The following is a 25,665-nucleotide window of genomic DNA, read 5'->3' as shown; positions in this document are numbered from 1 at the left end:
ACAGAGGCTGAGAGAAGCTATCCTCACTGTTAAGGTCTCCAAATGCAAGATGGGGGCTGCAGAGGTGTCCTAGGAGACAGGCTGGGCAGTGAGTTGGTTCACACCGATGCTTTAAAGGTAGAAGCCATTCAAAGGTGGCCTGTCACTCAAACAAAGAAGCAGGTCCAATCCTTTACTGGTCTGTCCAGCTATTACCAGAGGTTTGTGAAGGGGTTTAGTGATATCATGATCCCCATAACAGACCTTACAAATAAGGGGAAACCAGACCAGGTAGTATGGACAGAGGCTGGTGAGAAAAGTTTCCAGAACATAAAAGAGGCTTTGTCTAAAGATCCTGTTTTGGTCAGCCCTGATATCAGCAATTTGTGCTGTGCACTGATGTTTCTAACATTGAGTTAGGTGCAGTGCTGCTGCAGGATGGGGTGGGGGACAAGAGGCATCCCATTGCCTAGTTGAGCAAAAAAACTGACCCCACTGAACAAAACTCTTTGAGAAAGAGTGCTATGCCTTTTTCTGGGCTGTGAAGCAACTTAAATCTTATTTATTAATACAAAATGTACTGTTTTAAACTATCGTGCCCCTTTGACATGGCTGCACTGAGCTAAGAGGACCGATTCTGGATTACTTCATTGGAGTCTAGCCCTACAGCAATTTGACATGGAAATAATTAATGTAGTGGCTGATGCCTTATGGAGAATGGGGGGACCCTGAGGTCTATTCAGGAGGGTCAGAGACACCCCTTCCCACACCAGTTTTACACTGGGGGCGTGACACTGGCAGGCCAGAGGCCAGCTCTTCTCCAGGCTGCACGCATTAGCTAGGAACTAACTCATAGCTGGAGATCAGACCAGCTCACCTGTATGTTAGTTTTTCTCAAAGTAGGTATTAGTCTTGTAAGAATGTGTGGGGTCCATGAAATTAATTATCATTCTGTCTGGAGTGGCTCATGACTGTGAGTCCTAAACTCAGGGCAGACTGTCAGAAAACAGGGCAGACACCCCAAGCTGGTTGTGTGTTCTGTAATTAGATTTCACCAAGCCAGTAACAAATGTGAACTCTTGGATCACTGTAACACTCTTACCATGAAGTCACAGACCCTTAGGCTCTCCAGTCTATCTTGCCACCCAGACAAACTGGACTTAGTGCTAAATGGTCACTTACACCAAAAATCACACCGTGTTCAGGTTGCTTCCAGTACCAAGAGACTTATCCCAGATCAACTGATATCCTAGATCTTACACCAAAAACAACACCTGTAGCCAATCCTGTGATAAACTATCTAAAGGTTTATTAACTGGAAAAAAAGAAATAGAGTTATTTACAGATTAAAGCAAGCCAACATATACACAAATGAGTTACCGTCTAAATCCTAAGAGTACTTGTGGCACCTTAGAGACTAACAAATTTATTGGAGCATAAGCTTTCATGAACTACAGCTCACTGCATGGGATGCCTGCAGTGGAAAATACAGCGAAGGAAAGAGGAGCCAGGAGAAAGGCCCAGGAGTCCTAGCAGGAAAAGCAGAGGGACATAATGGGGCTGCTCTGGCAGCAAAAACAGAAGCTGCAAATTCTTGTGGACCTACAAGTTCAATGAGCACTGGCTCACCTCCCTTTTTAGTCCATGGAAAACTCCATTTTAGCACCTCCTATATCCTCCATCCAACATTGCATGTAGCATCTGGGTCTGCACCCCTCCCCCTACCACTCCACTCCAGGGGACAGTAAGGACAACTGCAGTGTCACATACACTGACATGTGGGAGCCAGGGTTGCTGTATGGGTAGCAAAAATGGCCATGAATGGTCTTTCCCCTTGTTTAATTCTCCTTTAATTTATTTCAGAAGTATTTTATTGCATTTGTTCTGTAATTGCACATAGCTTCTATGCACTGGTTTTGATACACAATAAAAATCTGTGTCTGAGAAAATAATGTTGTCTTTGTTATTTCATAACATGTGAAACAGAATGCCAAGCACTACTCGTTATTGTACAGAACAATGGACTCAGTGACAAACAAAGTGCAATAATTATAAAGATACAGATGGAACTGCCAAATGAATAGGTGTATTAACAAGCAGTGTTGTAATCAACAATGTACAAGCCCCACCCAATTCCTAACAGACTCACAAACTTCATTGTATCTATTTCAGGTTAATATCCTACGTGGACAATGGCAGAAAGTCCATGTGGCGGCTACTCAGGAGCCCCTATGGAATGTGCTGGGATCTCAGCCTGGTTCATAGCCAGATGGAAATTCTTGCCTCCATTTCTGCTGGGCAGATCATCATGTAAGCTGCGTTGTCTCCTTCACCCTCCCAGTTTGTGTAGACCTTGCAAGAAGAATCCCTCCCATTCTTAGCCACTTCCTAGGCCGGTGAGCCGCCCTGCTCCAGGGCTCTGCACCGCACACTCACAACATGAAAAGCTCCATATTTTCTTTGAGTATTCAGTGTTGTTTTACAAACCCCTCCTTGTGGGTTTTAGATTTTTCCACACATAAAAAGCAACCCTGTATTTTCAGTCAAAAAATGACTTTATTTGAGACCCCAGTGAAACAAGGAGGCAGAAAGGTAAGGTCTGCGTGAACGCAGTGTGCAGCGTGTGCCCTGGAACAGATTGAACACCAGCATGGCAGCGGGGAGGCCTGACCATTCCAGAACATTTTCATTTGACATGTTTCAGCCTGCTCTAGATACGAGTCACAGAGGGCCAGATTTCACAGGCCTCAGCCACCACAGCTGGAGCTGGCTTTTCCAAACAGCTCTTCTCCCATTTCCGCACCTAATGAAGCAACCAGTTAGTTCTCAATGAGACCTGCTGGGAGGTGGAAACTTCTGGCTAAACATTTTTGAAAATCTGGCCTCTTAGTTAGGTGCCTAATAGGAGCTAAAATAAAGCTGGCCCCAATTCTGGGGTCTGGTTTCAGTCTGTTTGTGCAGCAGAGTATTTTAGTCTCCAGAATCAGAGACAAAGCACCAGGCCCCAGATCCTCAAAGGTATTTAGGCACCCAACTCCCACTACAATCAATGGTAGGTAGGCACCTACATAACTTTGAGAACCTGGGCCTGTTACAATGGGTTCAACAATTTTACCAGGGAAAGTGAGAGTTGGTTTCTTCCCCTGAGCAAGACGGGCCTTTTGATGAGGTGCCTGAGCCCTGGGGATTACCCCTATAGCTTTGCAAGAAGTTTCCCCCTCATTTTCTGGCAGTCTGCCATGGTCCCACTGAACACCAGAGACAGACAGGAGAGGCCTGCTGCAATATTGGTATAATAGCCACCATCTTGGCCAGCACACTGGGCATTGAACCAGGACTCTCTAAACTGAGAAACTTGAGTCACTGCAGCATGAGCTAAGCAGCCAGCCTCTACAGCCAGCCACCATAACAGTCATATCCTCTGCAACTCACACCAAGAGGGGGGCATGTGACATGTGCTGATCAGTGGGTTGCACTGGTATGGACTTTCATGGCCTGTCTGCAGTTTCGATGTCTCTGTAGGAACATGGGAATCCTTCAGGATCAGAGAAGGCAGAGATTAGAGAAGCTCATTTCATAGGTGCTGATGGGGTATTCTGTTATCCTCCCTCCAACTCTGGACATCTCAGGGACACAGTCTAAGCTGGGAGTTTACACCAAAAAGAGAGAAGAAAGGGTGAATTCTTTGCCCAGTGAAAGAGGCTGGTGGGAATGCGAAGATCAGGGCCTTGGTATCAGCATCATAAAATGTCACCTGCCCCGCTTCATAGTCCAGATAGACCCCAATCTTTCTGGGGCTCTGACTCAGGGACAAGTTGGTAATAGGGGAGGTATAAGCTCGGTAATAGGGCCTCAACTGCTCCATAGCCCAGATCCCCACTCTGGGCTTTAAGTTGACCTTTCCCATTCTCTGCACAGACTCTCTGGTGACTCCTAGACACACATTCCCCCCCTCCTTCAACGCCACCTCCCAGTAATGTCTGCCTGAGGTGAATGCCTCACAGCCCAGGGCAGGGAGAAACGATAAATCTTCTATTCTGAAATTGTTGTATGGATTCTGCCATCTCATGCTTTTCTGATCCTCAGACACAATGAGCCAGGGATTTCCTGTGTCTGGATCCAGTGTCACATTTTCTGGAGAGCGAATGAGAGAGAAAATCAGAGCATCAGAAGCAGAGCTCGGCGCTGGGGAAGGGGTTGATGGTGTCAGTGACAGAATCTGTCCCAGCAGGAGGGTGACTCAGAATATCTCCTTCCTCCAGGATTTACCCGGCTCTGAATAGAGGCAGCTCTGAGATCTCATCAAAGTACAGGGGAGGGTCACTCCCCTGGCAAGGATGGGTCAGTGACAGAGCAAAAGGATTGGCATGCCAGGCCTGAGACTTCGAATCTTTTCCCTCCTGCACCCCTCTCTTCCTGCCTAACAGCACACAGTGCACCCCGATCCTTTGTGGTGTTTGCCCCCATGCAAAGTGTTGGGAGTCCAACTTCCCCTGGAATAGTGATGTGGGGCTTGATGCTCAAAAGGAATTAGGCACGTAAGTCTCAGTTTTGGTTCCACAGCACTGCCTCAATTTCCCTGTCAAATGCTCTAGATACCTAAAGTCACTTAGCACCTACGTTTTTCAGAGTAAAAGATCCTTAGGTGCCTAGTTTCTGCTGCTCCTGTGAGAGACCCTGTTCAACTCCTCTCTCCCCATCGAATAGAGAGGTGGACTTGAACCTGGGTCTCCCAGCTCTCAGGCAAGTGTGCCAACTACTGGGCTAAAAGTTATAAAGCAGCTGCTGCTGCTGACACCACTACCAGCCAGATTTGGAATGGTGTCAGCTCCAGTAAGTAGCCTCTGTGCACACCTACTGGATCAGGCCCTGCATGTGAGTTAGGCAACGGAATGCCGCTCTTCCCTCTCTCTGAGAATAGCTCTGGGGCTGATGGAGGAGATGGGCAGCTGAAGGCCCACAGGGGGACAGCAGTGCGCACACCTAGAGATGGACACACGGTGACGAGGGAACTTTTACTCTGAAAAACGTAGGCGAGTGACTTTAGGTGCCTGCTCGGCTTCTTGCTAAATGAGCACTTGGCGCCTAACTCCAAGGAGGTTCCCGGTCTGAGAATCACAAGCAGAGATGGAGCCTCTCTGCAGCCTGGACTTAGCTTATCTCTGTGAAGGGGTGAGGCTTAGGACACCCCCCTCTCATCAGCCTCCCCCAGCGGCTAGCCTACACTCCTTGCTTTGGATCATGGCATTCTTAGGCACCCATCTCTCTCCATTTATTGTATAGGAGCCTCGGTGCCCAAGCAAGGCTTTGGGAATTGCAGGGCTTTTTTTTCCAAGCACCTAAAAGTTTGTCACTGTGATACTGAACTGGGTCTTGGACCCTCTCAAGAGTCTTTCCCCACGTCTGCTTGGCAAAGGGGAATGAAGGACACACAGATGCAGGGCCCCACTATGCTAGAGCCCATCAGAGCAGTCAAGCACTCCTGTTCAGGAGAGAACTTAAGCAGGTGCTTAAATGAAGTGGGCCATTTCCTGAATAGGGCTGGACTGAAGCATTAGTTCCAGTGTTTTCCTGACTCAGTCCTGAGTCAGTGCTTGGAGCTCCAGGGCCTGTCAGCCCAACAGGTGACCACAGCTATGCTGATTCTTAAACTGCCTGAGCTGAAGAAGCAGATCTTGGGGTACCTCAGGAGAAAACCCTAGGAATACGTAAGGACGTTTATCCTCAGTGCTAGAAAAGTACATAACCCCCTGGGGAACCATAGCAAGCTCCTCAGTACCTGCCGTGACTGCAGGCCCCATGGAATGTATTGGAAGGTCGCGAATACCTGGAGTGTCTTATGAGGTTCACAGCAGCTGCAGAAGCTTGGGGTGGGGGGGCTGGAGGAGGGGACCCTCACTCCTGTGGACCTCACTCCATGTGGGAGTCTGTGCTGGGGGGTGCACTTGCATCCTGTTGGTGAGCTGTGAATTTTCACTAGTAGACCAGCAAATTTCCTAAGGTTCCTCAGAGCCCCAGTTCAGCTCAGCTCAGACTTCCATGTTGCCATTTCCATTTCAACATTTAATCACTTTTAAAACAGAGCAGCAACGTTCAGAAGTTTGATCCTGTGGTTCAGATCTTGACTACAGGAATCTGGCCAGCTGAATTTTAATCTTTTCCCACCATCCACTCTCAAGAGGGCATCTCGCCAAAAAGTGTTAGATTAATTGGATGAATTTCCTAATTGGGTTGATTACCTTGTGTTTGTTTTTAATTAGAGCTAGCTGAAAAATGGTGGGTGCACATGATATTGTTTCCTACTTTTTGCTTTATTGAATTTTTATGCTTGTTGTTCTACCACAAAATCCAGGGAGACGCAAATCATTATTATTTATCCTCAGTTCAGGATAACATTCACATGCAACTGTCTCCATTCCCCATTGGCCCCAGGAATTACCTTTGTCCAGCCTCCATTCTGACACCAGAGTCTCTAGAGAATGAAAAAGGTGAGAGAGAGAGAGGCGATCTCAGGATCTGATCAGTAGGTGACAATTGTTTTGTGATTTAATGTAAGTTTTGGGGGAGATGCAGACAGAGCTATCCTTATTAGTAATTGTTTATTAATTATTACTTCTCATGTGGTCAGGCCTGAGGACCCCAACAGGGAATTACGGCCCTTTTGTATTAGGCTTTGTGTGAACAGTTCCCTGCCCAAGGGAGCTCAGAACGCAGGAATCCGGACAATACATAGCAGCCAAGTACACTGACAAACAGGATCACATTGGGAGAGCGGTGGCAGCCTAGACCCCTTCACTAACATTCAAAGAAGCTACTCTGTTGAATTCTATAGACATTACCAAGCCCCTATCTCCTGACATCAAATAGCTGGACAGCACCGTCAGTGCAGGAGTCAGGGTGGGCTACCACCCACACAGTATGGCTCCCTGTTACCCTCTCTTGGTGCTGGGCCACATACAGAGGTTGATGATCCTGCAACAACAGCAGCTAAGAAAACTGGATCTCTGAGCTCAGGCTGCAGAGGCTCATTCTATCAACTCCAGAGGTGCCACATTTAATCCCCACCACCAGGCTGTTCAGGGGTGTTGTGTCATCTGCATCTGATTGTTCCCCTCCCCCTCGCACACCTTTTTTCTTTACAGTGTCAAGTCTGGACAGTCTTTCCCCTCTGCTGCCTGGCTGATCACTGAAACTTTCTCCTGTTGCTTCCCTCACAGTCCTCTCACTTCAGCCAGACTCCACACCCGCTCCCCATGCTACCTAACTCCCCACTCTCTTCTCCGCACGCTCTCAGCACCATAAAAATACTACAATGTCTACTAATCAAAATGCTACAGCTTCCCTCCATCTATCCACTCACTCAGAGTGACAGTACTTTTTCTATGACATCTTCAGTTCCAGCAGGTGAAGGCAAACCGCTCCCAGGTCTCTCTGAGCTGATGTTTAAGTCTCTGGGTGAAATCCTGGTCCCATTATAGTCAGTAGAAGTTTTGCCATTGACTTCAACAGAACCAAGCTTTAACCCTCTGTGTCCTGCTGTAACCAGCACAGAATATTATCAGACAGTAACAAACTGTAAACTAACCATCGGGGCAGATCGCTTTTCATCGCCACAGACACATCTTTACCTGCAGATCTTGTCTTCACTTTTGCTTGTGACTCACAATCATTTCACATAGGAAAGCCCCAGATTTTTTTACCTTTGAAGTTCTTCAGAATGTTGTGCAGAATTTTGGTCTTTTCAGAGAAATCCCAGCTGCCCCATTTAAATTCAGGAGAAAGACTCACTGGATTCTCAAATGTCCTCTGTCTGCCTCTAGAGAAAATGACCCGCAAAATTAATTATCATTAGATTGTTCAATTGAAATACATCAAAGTTTGAGGAGACACCCTGTACCTGTCTCTCGCTTGTGAGATCAAAAGGAGAAAGGTTGGAAGCAAGGAATCCCCTACCCCCTCATACAGTTGCAATCCCTGATCTTTCCTAGTGAGCAGTTGTTCATCAAACCATCTCTAAAAAACCTTTTTTAAAATTGTGTTTGTGGGTAAAATTTAAAAAAATGCACCTAAGTGACTTTCAAAATTACAATTTTGTTTTTATTTGTTCTGGGTTTTGTCCCCCATTCCCTCCTTTCTCTCTCCTTTTTTAACCTTATACCACTGAATGCCATAGGTGCCGACTTCCCCTCTTTCCCATGGGTGCTCAACCCACCTCTGCTCCCAGGCCTGCCTCCACTCTACCCATTCCATGAGGCCCCGCCCCCACCCTGCCTCTTCCCACCCCTTCCCTGCCCCCCATTCTAACCCCTTCCCCAAAGTCCCTGCCCCAACTCTGCCCCCTCCCTGCCAATATTCCAACTCCTTCCCTAAATCCTCACCCTGGCCCCTCCTCCTCCTCTGAGCACACCACGTTCCCGCTCCTCCCCACACCCAGAATGTGCTAATGCTGCCAAACAGCTGTTTGGCAGCGGCCGGGCTGGAAACGCTGGGAGGTAGGCGAAGGAGCAGGGACACGGCATGATCGGGGGGGGAAGGCAGAGATGGAGGAGATGAGGTGGGTGGGGGGTGAGGGGAGCTTGGCTGCTGGTGGGTGCAGAGCACCCACTAATTTTCCCCCATGGGTGCTCCAGCCCCAGAGCATCCACAGAGTCGGTGCCTATGCTGAATGCAATTTGTTTTCCATTTGCCAGTCTAGTTTTTCAAATCTTCCTCAGCTTTGGAAAAGCTACAGAGTGGCAAAAATTAAAATGAAACTCTGTAGCTCTTCCAAAATAAAGAGAGTTTTGAAATCCAAAATGAGAGGCCATTTTAAGATGGAGCACACTTTTTGGTGGACTAATTTCCTGCATGAATAATTTCAACCCGCTGAACTTTCTGGTGTCTGTCATGGAAAGCAGCTGGGAAGCAGCGAGATGCAAGGAGGAGGCATTTTAAGGGGAGGTGAATGTACCCACTAAACAATGAGCAGGGGGATAGTTTCCACAACAATCTTATGGGGCTCCCCTGTGATACCAGGGTTCCCATTTGCCCCAGGGAGGAGAGGTGGGCTCAGGCAGAAACAGATTCTGAGTCTTAGGCCTGGCCCAGTTGATCCTTTCACTCTGGCATTGACCTGTCTCTGTCGGGGAGGGAATCTCCCTGCACTGTGCTGAGATCTCAGAGCTGCTCCCCAGTCAGAGCTGGGAAAATCCTGGAGGAAGGAGATTCCCTGAATTACTCTCCAGCTGGGGCAAATTCTGTCACTGACATGATCAGACTCTCCTCCAGGGCTGAGCTCTGTCCCTTATGTCTTATTCTCTGTCTCTCCCCACAGACAAGTACTGGGGACAATGAAGGAGAGAACAAGAATAGGAGAGAGGTTAAAGGTTAAAAATTAGGGAACCAGGTGGGGACACTGAGCAGAAAACCCCAGCCAGTACCCACTGCTCTCCGTCTCTCCACAGAGTTGAATGCAACTCTGGATCCCGACACAGCTCAGCCTACACTTATTGTATCTAAGGAGGATGGGAAAGGTGTGAGACAGGGGGGCAAACTGCAGGATCTGAACAACAATCCCCAAAGATTCCTGGCTGATTCCACTAGCTCTGCTACTCTGTAGCACTGCCCAAGGTGGAGAAGTTTTGAAAAGTGTCACCAAAGGGAAAAAAGAAAGAAAAACTGAGAAATGAACAAAACAGTCACAACCCTGGACATCATTAGTTTTATGGCACTAGGTTATGAAAAAGAAAAAAGAAATAAAAGGAGAGAAGATACGGGTGGGGGTAAAACAGATATTCAAAATTTCAGTGTTTTTAATGAAAATCAGTTGTGTGGAAAATATTCAAGAGTAAAGAAATACTTTGTGTCACACTCTGCAAAATGGAAACATCCTCTTGGGAGAGAGAGCAGCAGCTACTTACCCGCTCAAGGTGCTTCTGATGTCCTAGAAGGGGGAGAGAGAGAAAAAAGGGAGCTCAGTCTCATGCCCCACACCGGGCATCCCTCCTGTGCTGGAGGGGACCCCCTTGGCATCACTAGTTGAGCGGCACATGCCATTCTCTGTAGCTAGCAGCTTTTGAAAGTCCCAGTAAGCATCTAGCTGCACATTCAGATGACTAAATACCTTTACAAATTTGGCCCCTGCTGTCCAAACCCCTTCCAGAGTCAACAAGAAGGAGGCGGAGTGAGAAGGAGCCATGTACTCACTCCAGGCACTTGTGATGTCCTAGAAAGGAGAGAGAGAGAGAGAGAGAAAAGAGAGCTCAGTCCCACATGCTACTCACTGGGGACTCCTCCTTCTCGGAGGGGACTCACTTGGACATCTCTAGCTATATGCAGTTCCCTGTAGCTAACAGCTTCTGAAAGTCCCACTAAGCACTATCAGCAAAGCTATAGGCTAAATACTGTTATAGCCTGGGTTAAACCTCACTGGAGCTGGTAAATGCAACTGCCACCCGTCCTTTGAGATAACTGCATGGGAGATGCAAGATCTTAGGAATGTGGAAACTTGAAAAAAATGATTATATGGAGCTGTGCCATGGGTATACTCATAAACTTTTGTACCTGTAAATGTTCTCTGTATCTTTGTGAGCCAGGGATTGTATTTTGCCTCTATGGTGGAGAGTAACCAAGCTCCCCCCGGGAACTAAAATCAATGGGGGCTAATTCCTTTCCATCCTGGGAAAGGTTAACCAGTCCAGAGATGTCCCACCTCCAGGGTGAATTGCACAGACTGGTTCAGACCAGGTTCAAGAGCCCAGCAAAGAAAAAAGCTTGTGGTATAAAGGGGCAGCCTGAACTGGCTGAGAGTTTCCCTAATTTTGATCCAAAAATGACATGATATTGCAGTCTAGATGGCAAAACCCTGCTAGAAGGGCTGCACGTTGCCAAGGTCTCCCCACGACAGATGGGTGAGTGTAGGCTCATTGTTTTTTTATGATAGGTTTCCTCGGTCTGAAAATAAATGTACTGCACTGGGTGCAAGCTGGCTGGTCATGGGTGGTCATTGTCCCCTGAGAGGGTGCGAAGTGCAGTGCTGGACTAAGGCCAGACCTGCTGGGGTAGGTGCAATGAATTGCAAGGGGACTGCAAGCCTAAACCCTTGGTCTGGAGGGAGAGGAACATGGGTTCCTGCCTAGAGAGAGGTGATGGCTGAAGGTCTGAGACCCAAAGGGCTGCCCTAGATGAGGCCACGGAAGGGACGGAGGTGCCGTTAACCCTGGAACTGTGACAAGTTGTAGGAAGTCACTGAACTCCTTTATGGAAGCAGGAAGCTACATGAGAGGGGCCTCCAACCACCAAGGAGCACGTATCCCCACCCAAAACAAAGACAAATGTGAAGTCACTCAGGAATTGGAATGATGCAGGTGGAAGGGATTCACTGGGAATATGTTGGGTAGAGGGTTGTGTGTGTGAGTGCGTGAGTGAGAAGCAACAGACTCACCACACAGAGAGACAGAGAAGGAAGCTCCCGACACAGCCTGAACAAGCACTGGGAACATGGCCCTGAGGACCCTAGTGGCTTTTGGGGCTGAGTGCTGGCTGAGAGAGGCTTGGAGTTGTGAGCAAGGAAACTGTCTCCTGTTGTTGAATTCTCTCCTCCCACCCACCCACCAACCCCACCCCACCTCAGGGGAAGCAGGACTTGTACATTTTTTGTAAATAAGCAGGACTGCATCAAAGGAATACCTGACTCAATCTCCAGTTTCTGTTTCCAGCAGGAACAACACTACAAGACCCTGAATTTCTGGCCAGCCACTAGAGTCAAAAGGGGTAATAATACCTTTGTAAATCTGGCCCCTAGTGTCCAAGCCCCTTCCAGAACCATGGAGAAAGAGGGGGAGTGAGAAGGAGCCTCGTACATGCTCAAGGTGCTTCTGACGTCCTAGAGTGGTGAGAGAGAACAGGGAGCTCAGTCCCACATGCTGCACACTGGGGACCCCTCCTGCTCTGGAGCAGACTCACTTTGACACCCCAGTCTGAGTTCCAGCCCAAGTTCCCTGCAGCCAGTAACTTTACACACAATTGGCAGCTTCGTTTCATTTTAATATCTTAGTTCCTCGAATTCCCATTCTCTCTGTGACGTTTGACCTTGCGGTGAACTTTTCTCCAAAATTGCTTCAAGAGGCCCCTCCCACACCCATCAGTGGTGTGTGCATATCTCCTAGAGGGGTGAAATGGAGCTACCCACATGCAGCGAGCTGGAATGCAGAGTCCAAGGTACATTTCATTTCTAGGATTTTACTATCAGGGAGAATCTGGGTGACAACAAGGAACCCAGAAACCAGGAGTTACTTCAATTCAGTGTGCTGCAGGATGGAGGATGGGATCAGAGAATGCAGCAGCTCAAGGCTATTAGCTTCCAGGAATATCCATTTTGTGGAATAAGAAATCTTGCAATTAAAAATTGCACATGTGGAAGAAGGCTGGCCAACCTGGAAGAGACTGGGCCACAAACATCTGTCCACAAGACAGCTGTGAATCTGTTACTCTTCATTCAGAAAATAAAACAGTTTACTTGACTATGATAATCCTGGATGCCAATACCAATTTAAGAGACCTTCCTTCCCTGTGCTGGGAGCTGGGATGTCTCTAACACAGTCTCACCTGCAGGAATGCACTCGCTGGCTGCTGGCACTTCCCCTCCAGCTCACTGATCAGGTGGTCAAGACGGGATATTTCTTCTGTGATTTTGGCAATATAGTTGTTCTGCCTCTTTAAAATGTCCTTGTTTATCTCATTCATCTGGGCAAGCAGGAGTAGCTGTTTTTCCTCCACTAATTGGCACACTTGCTGAAATTCAGACACAATCTTCTGCCTCTGAGTTTCTGTCTGTTTCTGCCATAAGCAAATGTGAAAGAAGGAAAGGGCAGTTGAGGAGCAGGAAGAGTCATGTGAAATTCTACAAAGCCCTTTGTGCGCAGTGAGCAGCATTTCATTCAATCCCTGACAACTCAACACTTGGCACAGGGTATGTCTACACTACGAAATTAGGTCGAATTTATAGAAGTCGGTTTTTTAGAAATTGTTTTTATATAGTCAATTGTGTGTGTCCCCACACAAAATGCTCTAAGTGGATTAAGTGCATTAACTCGGCGGAGTGCTTCCACGGTACCGAGGCTAGCATTGACTTCTGGAGTGTTGCACTGTGGGTAGCTATTCCACAGTTCCCGCAGTCTCCGCCGCCTATTGGAATTCTGGGTTGAGATCCCAATGCCTGATGGGGCAAAAAACATTGTCGCTGGTGGTTCTGGGTACATGTCGTCAGGCCCTCCCTCCCTCCATGAAAGCAATGGCAGACAATCGTTTCTCGCCTTTTTTCCTGAGTTACCTGTGCAGACGCCATACCATGGCAAGCATGGAGCCCACTCAGCTCACTGTCACCATATGTCTCTTGGGTGCTGGCAGACGCGGTACTGCATTGCTACACAACAGCAGCAACCCATTGCCTTGTGGCAGCAGATGGTGCAATAGGCCTGAAAACCATTGTCATCGTGTCCGATGTGCTCCTGGCCGCCTTGGTAAGGTCAGTCAGGAGTGCCTGGGTAGACATGGGTGCAGGGACTAAATTAGGAGTGACTTGACCACGTCATTCTCTTTAGTCCTGCAGGCAGTCATATTGTACCATCTTATGGTGAGCAGGCAGGAGATGAGGATGGCTTGCAATCTTGCTGCACCGTCTGCTGCCAGCCAAAGATGTAAAAGATAGATGGAGTGGATCAAAACAAGAAATAGACCAGATTTGTTTTGTATTCATTTGCTCCCCGCTCCTCCCTCCCTCCCTCTGTGAAATCAACGGGCGACAATCGTTTTGGTCAGGTCTGTCAGGGGCACCTTGAAAACTTTAATGGAGATTCAGTCCTGCCTGAAATAACAGAGGGAGGGATAGCATAGTGGGTTGAGCATTGGCCTGCTAAATCCAGGGGTTTGAGTTCAATCCTTGAGGGGGCCATTCTGTATGATAGTTGTTTTTAATGTAAAGCCACCCCCTTTGTTGATTTTAATTCCCTGTAAGCCAACCCTGTAAGCCAAGTTGTCAGTCACCCCTCCATCTGTCAGGGCAACAGCAGACAATCGTTCCGCTCCTTTTTTCTGTGCAGACGCCATACCACAGCAAGCATGGAGCTCGCTCAGATCACTTTGGCAATTAGGAGCACATTAAACACCACACGCATTATCCAGCAGTATATGCAGCACCAGAACCTGGCAAAACAAAACCGGGCTAGTAGGCGATGTCAGCGCGGTGACAAGAGTGATGAGGACATGGACACAGACTTCTCTCAAAGCACGGGCCGTGGCAATGTAGGCATCATGGTGCTAATGGGGCAGGTTCATGCAGTGGAACACCGATTCTGGGCTCGGGGAAACAAGCACAGACTGGTGGGACTGCATAGTGTTGCAGGTCTGGGATGATTCCCAGTGGCTGCGAAACTTTCGCATGCATAACGGCACTTTCATGGAACTTTGTGACTTGCTTTCCCCTGTCCTGAAGCACAAGAATAACAAGATGAGAGCAGCCCTTACAATTGAGAAGCGAGTGGCAATAGCCCTGTGGAAGCTTGCAATGCCAGACAGCTACCGGTCAGTCGGGAATCAATTTGGAGTGGGCAAATCTACTGTGGGGGCTGCTGTGATGCAAGTAGCCAATGCAATCAAAGATCTGCTGATATCAAGGGTAGTGATTGTGGGAAATGTGCAGGTCATAGTGGATGGCTTTGCTGAAATGGGATTCCCTAACTGTGGTGGGGCCATAGATGGAACTCATATCCCTATCTTGGCACCGGAGCACCAAGCCAGCGAGTACATAAACCGCAAGGGGTACTTTTCAATAGCATTAGTGGATCACAAGGGACGTTTCACCAACATCAACATGGGATGCCCGGGAAAGATACATGATGCTCGCATCTTCAGGAACTCTGGTCTGTTTCAAAAGCTGCAGGAAGGGACTTTCATCCCAGACCAGAAAATAACCGTTGGGGATGTTGAAATGCCTATAGTTATCCTTGGGGACCCAGCCTACCCCTTAATGCCAAGGCTCATGAAGCCATACACAGGCAGCCTGGACAGTAGTCAGGAGCTGTTCAACTACAGGCTGAGCAAGTGCAGAAGAATGTACTGCATTCTACTGCTGGTGGAAGAATGTGCATTTGGATGTTTAAAAGCGTGCTGGCGCAGTTTACTGACTCAGTTAGACCTCAGCGAAACCAATATTCCCACTGTTATTACTGCTTGCTGTGCACACCACAATATCTGTGAGAGTAAGGGGGAGATGTTTATGGTGGGGTGGGAGATTGAGGCAAATCACCTGGCTGCTGGTTACGCGCAGCCAGACACCAGGGCAGTTAGAAGAGCACAGGAGGGTTCGGTGCGCATCACAGAAGCTTTGAAAACCATTTTCATGACTAGCCAGGCTACGGTATGAAAGTTCTGTTTGTTTCTCCTTGATGAAACCCCCCACCCCTTGGTTCACTCGACTTCCCTGTAAGCTAACCACCCTCCCCTCCTCCCTTCGATCACCGCTTGCAGAGGCAATAAAGTCATTGTTGCTTCACATTCATGCATTCTTTATTAATTCATCAAACAAATAGGGGGATAACTGCCAAGGTAGCCCAGGCGGGGTGGTGGAGGAGAGAAGCACCGGGAGGGGTGGTGGAGGAGGGAAGGACAAGGCCACACAGCACTTTAAAAGTTTAAAACTTTAAAATTTATTGAATGCCAGCCTTCTGTTGCTTGGGCAATCCTCTGGGGTGGAGTGGCTGGATGGCTGGAGGCCCCCCACTGCATTCTTGGGCGTCTGGGTGAGGAGGCTATGGAACTTGGGGAGGAGGGTAGTTGGTTACACAGGGGCTGTTGTGGCGGTCTGTGCTCCAGCTGCCTTTCCTGCAGCTCAACCATATGCTGGAGCATATTAGTTTGATCCTCCAGCAGCCTCACAATTGAATCCTGCCTCCTCTCATCACGCTGCTGCAACCTTTCAGCTTCAGCCCGCCACTTACTCTCTTCAGCCCGCCACTTACTCTCTTCAGCCTTCCACCTCTCCTCCCGGTCATTTTGTGCTTTCCTGCACTCTGACATGCTCTGCCTCCACACATTCATCTGGGCTCTGTCAGGGTGGGAGGACAGCATGAGCTCAGAGAACATTTCATTGCGAGTGCGTTTTTTTCGCCTTCTAATCTTCACTAGCCTCTGGAAAGGAGAAGATCCTGTGATCCTTGAAACACATGCAGCTGGTGGAGAAAAAAAAAAGGGACAGTGGTATTTAAAAAGACACATTTTATAGAACAATGGTTACACTCTTTCACGGTAAACCTTGCTGTTAATATTACATATATAGCACATGTGCTTTTGTTCCAAGGTCACATTTTGCCTCCCCCCACCGTGTGGCTAGCCCCTCCCGCCTCCCCGTTGGTTACAGCGGGGAACATTTCTGTTCAGCCATAGGCAAACAGCCCAGCAGGAACGGGCACCTCTGAATGTCCCCTTAAGAAAAGCAGCCTTTTTCAACCAGGTGACCATGAATGATATCACTTTCCTGATAACACAGAGAGATAAAGAACGGATGTTGTTTGAATGCCAGCAAACATACACTGCAATGCTTTGTTCTACAATGATTCCCGAGTACGTACTACTGGCCTGGAGTGGTAAAGTGTCTTACCATGGTGGACGGAATAAGGCTGCCCTCCCCAGAAACCTTTTGCAAACGCTTTGGGAGTACATGCAGGAGAGTCGCAAATGCCAGGGCAAATTAATCATTAAACATACTTGCTTTTAAACCATGTATACTATTTTAAAAGGTACATTCACCAGAGGTCCCTTCTCCACCTGGCAGGTCCGGGAGGCATCCTTGGGTGGGTTCGGGGGGTACTGGCTCCAGGTCCAGGGTAAGAAACAGTTCCTGGCTGTTGGAAAAAACAGTTTCTCCGCCTGCTTGCTGTGAGCTATCTTCCTCGTCTCCAAAACCTGCTTCTGTGTTGCCTCCATCTCCATTGAAGGAGTAAAATAACATGGCTGGGGTAGTGGTGGCTGAACCCCCTAAAATGGCATGCAGCTCATCGTAGAAGCGGCATGTTTGGGGCTCTGACCCAGAGCGGCCATTTGCCTCTCTGGTTTTCTGGTAGGCTTGTTGAGCTCCTTAAGTTTCACACAGCACTGCTTCAGGTCCCTGTTATGGCCTCTGTCCTTCATGCCCTGGTAGATTTTGACAAATGTTTTGGCATTTCAAAAACTGGAACGTAGTTCTGATAGCACGGATTCCTCTCCCCATACAGTGATCAGATCCCGTACCTCCTGTTCAGTCCATGCTGGAGCTCTTTTGCGATTCTGGGACTCCATCATGGACACCTCTGCTGATGAGCTCTGCATTCACCTGCAACTTGCCATGCTGGCCAAACCAGAAATGAAATTCAAAAGTTTGCAGGCCTTTTCCTGTCTACCTGGCCAGTGCATCTGAATTGAGAGTGCTGTCCAGAGCGGTCACAATGGAGCACTCTGGGATAGCTCCTGGAGGCCAATACCGTCTGATTGTATCCACAGTACCCCAAATTTGACCCGGCAAGGCCGATTTCAGCGCTAATTCCCTTGTCAGGGGTGGGGTAAGGAAATCGATTTTAAGAGCCCTTTAAGTCAAAAAAAAAGGGCTTCATCATGTGGACGAGTGCAGGGTTAAATCAATTAACACTGCTAAATTCGACCTCAACTCCTAGTGTAGACAAGGGCATAGAAAGGGGAGATTTTTCTGTAGCCTCCCAGCTGGCCAAACTGGTCATAAAGGTTAGAGCAATTTTTTTTTTTTAAATTTTCAGATTTAATCCCGAGTCTTCTTTATCACAGGCCTCCTGAAAACCACTTCCTTCCCATAGCAGGAAAGTTGACAAGAGGGAGGAAGAGTGACTCAGAATTGGATTGCAAAAGAAAGGCAGGTTTCAGAGTAGCAGCCGTGTTAGTCTGTATTCACAAAAAGAAAAGGAGTACTTGTGGCACCTTAGAGACTAACAAATTTATTTGAGCATAAGCTTTCGTGAGCTACAGCTCACTTCATCGGATGCATTTGGTGGAAAATACAGTGGGTAGATTTATATACACACACAGAGAACATGAAACAATGGGTTTTATCATACACACTGTAAGGAGAGTGATCACTTAAGATGAGCCATCACCAGCAGCAGGTGGGGAAAGGAGGAAAACCTTTCATGGTGACAAGCAAGGTAGGCTATTTCCAGCAGTTAACAAGAACATCTGAGGAACAGGGGGGGTGGGGAGGGGGAAAGAAAGAAAGAAAGAAAGAAAGAAAGAAAGAAAGAAAGAAAGAAAGAAAGAAAGAAAGAAAGAAAGAAAGAAAGAAAGAAAGAAAGAAAGAAAGAAAGAAAGGCAGTAACACAAAAACATTTGCCAGGAGTCAGTGATTAGCACAGGTCAGGAATTTTTCATCTAATGATTTTGTTTGTTGTTGTTGTTGTTGAAAAATGTAGAGTCATCAAAACCAAAACTGTTTGTGAGATGGGGTCAGATGTGACAACAAATTTCCCAACTCAGACAGATTCAAAATTGTCAATATTTTGTTTTGACTTTTTAGAATGAAGAAATCTGTTTTAAAATGACTTCATTTTTAATTTAAGCTAATTTAGACAGAGTTTTTTTTTTTTTTAAAAAAAAAGGGAGAAAAGGTCAAAATTGAAACTAAATGTTTCAAAATGACTGAGTCAAAAGACATCTGATTGTCCCAAAATGAGAAAAAAATATTTTTGATGTGAATATTTTTGGGATTTTACTTTTCATTGCAAGGAAAAAAATCTCAAATACTCAAAAAATATTCAGGAGATAGGAAGATCATTTCCCAGCCACTTCTATCAGTGATGCTCCACACACATCCTACAGAAAAATGTGCACAGCCATGCAGACATGAAGGGCCACAATGTCTTAACACCCACTCTTGTGCTTTCAAGTCTCTGGATACATAATTTGAGGTACAGAAATTATTGGGGACCATCGGACTCAGATTTGCATCCAGACAGTTCAAGGAAAGCAGAGGTGCTGGTTGACTATCTAATCACTGATGCAAGAACAAGAGACTTGTGGGGGTTCAAATGTGAGTGTTTTACACAGAGAGTTCAAGATTGTGGCATGACATACCCTGCAGTTAGGTGGGTGTGAGAAGGAAGAGTCTGACAACACAAGGTAATACCAGAGACAAACCCAAATTGTTGGAACAGATAGTAAAATCTCGTCCCCACACCAGCTGAGACCATTTCATAGGCACAGTTGTAGTCAGTAGATGCGTGCAATTTGGGGTGCAGAAATGTACAGGCTGGATTGAAAATGTACGTTGGAGATAACCCTTCACCATCACTATAGTATTGCAATGAGAAGATGCCTCATGCTTGCCTGAATATAGCCCCTATGGAGGTGAGACTAGAGTTTCATTTCCTATCCCTCTCCACAGCTAAAACCCTCGCCTACGCTCTCATCATCTCATGTCTTGATTACTGCAGCATCCTTCTCTCTGTCCTTGACAACTGCAATCTTTTCCTGCTCATATCCATTCAGAATGCTGCTACAAAGGTCATTTTCCTAGCCTGTCGCTTTGAGCATGTTACTCCTCTCTTTGCACCCCTACACCAGGTCCCCCTTTTTCTATTGCATCAAACATGAGCTGCTTGTCTGTAGTTTCAAAGCTCTTCACAACTCATCCCCACCCTATGTATAATCTTTTGCTGCACTTTCTTCCATACTGCCCCTCATGCTTGGGAGAAGCTCCCATAAACATCCAGAAAATTATCTCATTATCTTCCATAAAAACCCTCCTTAAAACTCTCCTGCTCCATGAGGGCTACAAAAAAACTTGGTGAGGGTTAGGCTGCTGATGTGCTGAGGCCGTTGATGATCACGCTGAACAATACTGTCCCACTGGTCCCTTGTGCTCCCCCGTCTGTCTGTAGACAGCTGTTGTCTCTGGTTTTACACTTAGATTGTCAGCTCTTTGGGGCAGGGATCATCTTTTTGTTCTCTGTTTATACAGCACCTAGCACAAGAACAGTTTATACAGCAACAAGAACAATGTTCTGCCCACACAGATGGATAAAAAGGTGGCCAATTTGGGCCAGCTGGCTGTCTTTCTAAAATGTCTGCTACAGCTCCAACATAGGCTTGATGCAGAAATCACTGAGTGAGGTTCTCAGATCTGTGTCATGCAGGGTGTCAGGCTGGATGATCATAATGGTCCCTTTGATCTCAATATCTACAATTGATGAGATGGCGATTTTCATTATGTTGGCATTGAGTCCTCCCAGCCCTATGGAATCCCAGGGAGCCAGGAACTGAGACCAGATATGACCTCATATCATCTCCATGGCAGTTCCCAGGGACATCACCGGATCACCAGCTCTGCTGGGGGCAGGAGAGTCCTGCAGCAGCTGCACTCACTGCTGAGCTGTAGTGATGTTGGCAGGTCTGGTGAATGTTCAAAGGATGAGATGTTCACCTAACTGAGAACCCTGTGATCTATGTTCACTTTCTCCATCCCACTATTTGCCTTATTCATCAAACATTTCTGTGTGTCTCCATTAAACCAAAAGGGAGTTACTTTTCAAGAGGAATAAGTAAGTAATAATATCGTACAGAGCGGAACATGTTACTCACTGTAATTTGATAGTGCTCAAAATAACCACACTGTTGGTAATGACCAGGGTTATATCCATTAGTTCAGTGTTTCTCAAACTGGGGTCCGTGGACCACTGGGGGCCACAAGGGCACTCCAGAGGGTCTGCTGGCCCCACTGATCAACTCCTCTCTCTCCTTCCAAGTGCCTCCTGCACGTTGGGGAACAGCTGTTCAGCGGTGTGCAGGAGGCGCTGAGAAGGAGGGTGAGGAGTGGGAATGGGGTGAGCTCAGGGGAGGGGGCAGAAAGAAATGGGGAAGAAGAGGGGCAGGGGGGAAGAGGGGGCAGGAAGAGGTGGGTGGGGGTGGGGCCTTGGGGTAAGGGGTGGAGTGGGAGCAGGGCCTGGGACTGAGCAGGGGCTCGGGAGTCCACGAAAAATTTTAAATCAAAATGGGGGTCCTCGAGTTGCTAAAGTTTGAGAACTGCTGCATCAGTGAGTAACAAGAGCACTTACCAGCAGTTTCTGGGTTTTCATTTCCCCACTCCATTTAAAATCCAGAATCTCATCTCGCTCTTTCTTCAAAAACTCCAGTTGTCTCTGAATGTGAACCTAGGAACAGAAAAGTTATTTTGCTTTGGTTGCATTTTAAGTTCCTTGTTTCCAGTTATATTTATATTTTCAGGGTATATCACATCAGTAACATGATATATTAGCAAAAAGTGGATAAAAATGGCAAATGAAGCTGGCCTACTGGCATGTTCAGCGAAGTCCATACAATCCCAAAGATGAAAGAACTCAAGAGTATACAAAAAATATAGAGGCTGAGATTTTGAAAGCAGTGAAAGGGACACAAGGCAACATTCCCAGGGGGGACTTAGGTATTGCAATTCTGAGCATTATAGCACCTAACTTTTAGATACCTAGAAAGCCAGTGGACTCCACAAATTCTGAACTGGGCCCACATGATCCCTATACAATCCATGGGGAAAGAAAGGCACCTAAGCGTGGGATTCAAAAAAGCCAGAATGCTAGGCGGGGAGGCACCTAAGGTAGCCAATGGGAGATGCCAAGGATAGGGGCATGTCCTAAACTCCACCTCTCTCAAGGAGTTGAGTGCCTAAGCCCTGGAAAATAGCTGTGGAAAATCCACACGCTGAGCGACGCAGTTACACTGACCGAACTCCCAGTGTACATAGTGCTATGTCGATAAGAGGGCTTCTCCCGTTGACATAGCAACGGCCCCTTGGAGATGTAGAATGCCTACACCTTTGGGAGCTCTCCTGTCGGCGTAGGTAGCATCTTCACTAAGCGCTACTGCGGCGCAGCTGCACTGCTGCAGGCTCTAAATGTAGACAAGCCCTGAGGCCTAGGTGCCTGGAGGCACCTCCCTCTGTCTAGGATTCTCAGTGGCAAGCCCTCTTTTGGAGTCAGGGGCATAAGCCGATTCTTGCAAGAATAGTGGTAGTGCCTGCTTGACTCCTCACTAAATAGCTGAGGGGGGAAAGAGGAGGACGAGGACAATGCCATCCCTTCTAAACTCATAGACTGCCATTTCTTACTAAAAATAGTTCATCCTCTCCGTTAATCAATTGGCACTTTTATCAGTTGAGTTCACAAGTTTGGTGGGGAAACTCATCTGCAGCCTTAGCCTGGAATCGCCTGCCTAATTTGAGGACTTGGGGCTGGTCCACACTGCAAAGTAAGGTTGGCTGAACAATGTTGCCCTATCAACCTAGCTACCCTCTCTCAGGGTATGTCTACACTACAAAATTAGGTCGATTTTATAGAAGTCGATTTTTAGAAATCGATTTTATACAGTCGATTGCGTATGTCCACACTATGTGCATTAAGTTGGCGGAGTGCGTCCTCACTACCGTGGCTAGCATTGACTTACAGAGCGGTGCACTGTGGGTAGCTATCCCACAGTTCCCGCAGTCTCTGCTGCCCATTGGAATTCTGGATTAAGTTCCCAATGCCTGATGGGGCAAAAACATTGTCGTTGGTGGTTTTGGGTACATGTCTTCAGGCCCCACTCCCTCCCTCCCTCCGTAAAAGCAACGGCAGACAATTGTTTTGCGCCTTTTTTCCTGGGTTACCCATGCAGACGCCATACCATGACAAGCATGGAGCCCGCTCAGCTCACCATCACCGTATGTCTCCTGCATGCTGCTGGCAGACGGGGTACTGCATTGCTACATAGCAGCAGCTCCTTGCCTTCATGGCAGACGGTGCAGTAGGACTGATAGCTGTCGTACGTCTCCTGGGTGCTCCTGGCAGACCTCGGTGAGGTCGATCAGGGGCACCTGGACAGACATGGCTATTCTCCTCTTAGAGCACTGAATGGGAACCAGAGACTCCAGGTCATTCTCTTCTTTAAGTTTCATCTCATGGAGATTCAGTCCTACCTGGAATATCATGCAAGCTGGAGGCTTCTTCCTCAGTCTGCTCTCCCAGCTGGCAGCACTGTGTGGTTGCACCTACCCCAGCGTACCCCTTTCTCCAATGGCTCATGAAGCCTGGACAGTAGTAAGGAGCAGTTCAAGTGCTGAGCAAGTGCAGAATGGTGGTAGAATGTGCATTTTGACATTTAAAAGCTCGCTGGCGCTGTTTGCTGACTAGGTCAGATCTTAGCGCAACCAACATTCCCATTGTTATTGCTGCTTTCTGTGTGCTTCATAATATCTGTGAGAGTAACGGGGAGATGTTTATGGTGGGGTGGGAAGTTGAGGCAAATCGCCTGGCAGCAGATTTTGAGCAGCCAGACACCAGGGCGATTAGAAGAGCACAGCAAGGCATGTTGCTCATCAGAGAGGCTTTTAAAACCAGTTTCATGACTGGCCAGGCTTCGATGTAACAGTTGTGTGTGTTTCTCCTTGATGCAAACCCACCCCCTTTGTTGATTTTAATTCCCTGTAAGCCAACCACCCTCCCTGCTTCGAAATAAAGTAACTATTATTTTGAAACCATTCATTCTTTCTTTGTTAATTTAAAAAAAAATGAGATAACGGACAAGGTAGCCCAGGTGGGGTGGGGGAGGAGGGAAGAACAAGGCCACATTGTTTATTGTAGCCACACTAAACTTCAAACTGTTGGAATGACAGCCTTCTGTTGCTTGGACCATCCTCTGGAGTGGAGTGGCTGGGTGCCTGGAGCCTCCCACCCTGGGTTGTTGGGCATCTGAGTCAGGCAGATATGGAATATGGGGAGGAGGGTAGGCGGTTATACAGTGGATGCAGTGGGGGTCTGCGCTCTTGTTGGCTTTCCTGCAGCTCCAACAGATGCTTCATCATGTCCGTTTGCTCCCCCATTAGCCTCAGCATCACGTCCTGCCTCCACTCTTCGTGCTCACTTAATTCTTTCCTGGCCTCTTCCACTGAATGCCTCCATGTATTAAGCTGTGCCCTATCAGTGCGGGAGGACTGCATGAGCTCAGAAAACATGTCATTGCGAGTGCGTTTTTTTCGCCTTCTAATCTGCGATAACCTCAGGGATAGAGATGATAGGGGGAGCATAGAAACATTCTACGCTCTATGATTCTGGGGGGACTGCATGGTCACCTGTGCTGCTGAGTTCGCCATGCTGACCAAACAGAAAATGAAATTCAAAAGTTCCCAAGGATTTTCCTGTGTACCTGGCTAGTGCATCGGAGTTCAAAGTGCTGTCCAGAGTGGTCAGAGTGGAGCACTCTGGGATAGCTCCTGCAGGCCAATGCTGTTGATTTGCGGCTGTACTACCCCAAATTCGACCCAGCAAGGTCAATTTTAGCGCTACTCCCCTCGTCGGGGAGAAGTACAGAAGTTGATTTTAAGAGCCCTTTAGTTCGACGGAACGGGGTTTTGTTGTGTGGACGCAGTCATTTTTAAATCGACCTAATGCAGTTAAATTCAAACTAACCCCGTGGTGTAGACCAGGTCTCAGGGAGCTAGATATAAAAGAGCTCCTTCCACCACTGCAGGAAGTGTCCACACTACAGCAGCACAGTTGTTGATACAACAGTTGACATACCCTTGCTCTGTGCCTTAGCTTCCTCTTTTCAGCTCTGAAGGCGACGCCATTACCTAAATTGCCCTTCAGAGCTTGTGAATCAAACCTCACTTTACAGTGAACAACTTCAATTCTCTAGAGAGGCTCCCCTCCTCCCACACACCCTAGTGAGAAATGGATTGGAAAGGGCTCCAGCTTCTGAAAGATGTTTTCCACTATCATACACCTTTGAATCCTACACTTTCTGCCTATTTTGCCACTTTACAGTACAACTTTTCCTTCTATAGCATCATTTGCATATGCAGTGCAGTTGGGGGATAGTAACTATCAGAGCAAAGGAACAGAAATATGTGTGCAAAATATCCAAAGCTACAGAGATTTCCTACCTTGTAATTTTGGGCTGCTTCTTCTATGGGAACCACAGTGTGAGCTCTGTGATCCCAGGAGTCTCTGCAGATCGAATAAATTAGATTTTGATCCTCTTCACAGAACAGTTTCAGAGCCTCCTGGTGTTTCTCACACTCTCTCTTGCCTCCTGAATCTTTTGCTGCCTGTACACTCAGCTGTTTGGCTATTTCCACAACATTTGCCAGCACCCTGTTTGGCTTGAAGTTTCTGTGCTGAGCAATTTTCCTGCACTGAGGGCAGGAGAAGTTTGTATCTGACTCCCTCCAGTACCGGGTGATGCAGGCTCGGCAGAAATTGTGCCCACAGAGTATAGACACTGGATCTTCGAAACAGTCCAGACAGATGGAACAAGTAGCTTCATCTTTGAGGCTTTCCACGGGCTTCTCTGCAGCCATAGCTCCCCAGGACAGTGTAACAAGGTAAGGTTCAATTTCCTGTGCTCAAAAATATGTCCCACCTACAGCAGCAACTGGGTGTTTCCCTTCCTGGAACTGACTCATGTTTATTTTGTTGAATCCGGTGGGAAATTTAGCTGTGTCTGACTACAGACATGTTATATTACAGTCACATCCAAAACCATGGCTAAACTGGAGTTAAAGTGGATCAATTACTTTTTTGATCAGTTACTTATTAGAAATACTTAGAGAATTTACTCAGGCACTCTATACAAAGTATGCAAATACTCTGCTGCTAACCCAATCAGACATAATACTGTCCCATC

General features: G+C 47.4%; 2 protein-coding genes and 1 long non-coding RNA gene across 5 annotated transcripts in view; 2 read left to right on the top strand and 1 right to left on the bottom strand.

Moving 5' to 3' along the window:
• Window positions 1-25,665, top strand: part of LOC119843012 (zinc finger protein RFP-like) — a 163,868-nt gene that overhangs the window by 111,051 nt on the left and 27,152 nt on the right. The gene's annotated exons all lie outside the window — the stretch shown is intronic.
• Window positions 1,812-25,615, bottom strand: LOC119842850 (E3 ubiquitin-protein ligase TRIM11-like). 2 transcript variants are annotated; one of them, XM_043496771.1, is made up of 9 exons: window positions 24,923-25,615; window positions 21,066-21,161; window positions 12,565-12,795; window positions 11,741-11,842; window positions 10,082-10,183; window positions 9,879-9,901; window positions 7,680-7,795; window positions 6,419-6,451; window positions 1,812-4,113 (listed from the first exon to the last, which is right to left on the bottom strand). In XM_043496771.1, the coding sequence occupies exons 1-9, from the start codon at window positions 25,337-25,339 to the stop codon at window positions 3,605-3,607; spliced, it is 1,629 nt and encodes a 542-aa protein (XP_043352706.1). In that variant the 5' UTR covers window positions 25,340-25,615; the 3' UTR covers window positions 1,812-3,604. The 2 variants fall into 2 exon arrangements, with proteins under 2 accessions (XP_043352706.1, XP_043352707.1); XM_043496772.1 differs by lacking the exon at window positions 6,419-6,451.
• On the top strand, window positions 17,560-18,412 carry LOC122456654. The gene is made up of 2 exons (XR_006275642.1): window positions 17,560-17,876; window positions 18,329-18,412. It is a non-coding gene; the product is annotated as an uncharacterized LOC122456654 (long non-coding RNA).

Source organism: Dermochelys coriacea, chromosome 14, assembly GCF_009764565.3.
Source record: "Dermochelys coriacea isolate rDerCor1 chromosome 14, rDerCor1.pri.v4, whole genome shotgun sequence".
Classification (NCBI taxonomy): Eukaryota; Metazoa; Chordata; order Testudines; family Dermochelyidae; genus Dermochelys; species Dermochelys coriacea.
This window is presented reverse-complemented; position numbering and strand designations above follow the sequence as displayed.

What these genes read in the sequence shown, in the direction of transcription:
- LOC119842850 (XM_043496771.1), bottom strand. Translation starts at nt 25,339, where the DNA reads ATGGCTGCAGAGAAGCCCGTGGAAAGCCTCAAAGATGAAGCTACTTGT. An exon ending in TGAAAACCCAGAAACTGCTG is followed by an intron (nt 12,796 to 21,065) that starts GTAAGTGCTCTT and finishes TGCTTATGGCAG; the next exon opens with AAACAGACAGAAACTCAGAG. An exon ending in CAGCGAGTGCATTCCTGCAG is followed by an intron (nt 11,843 to 12,564) that starts GTGAGACTGTGT and finishes TCACCACTCTAG; the next exon opens with GACGTCAGAAGCACCTTGAG.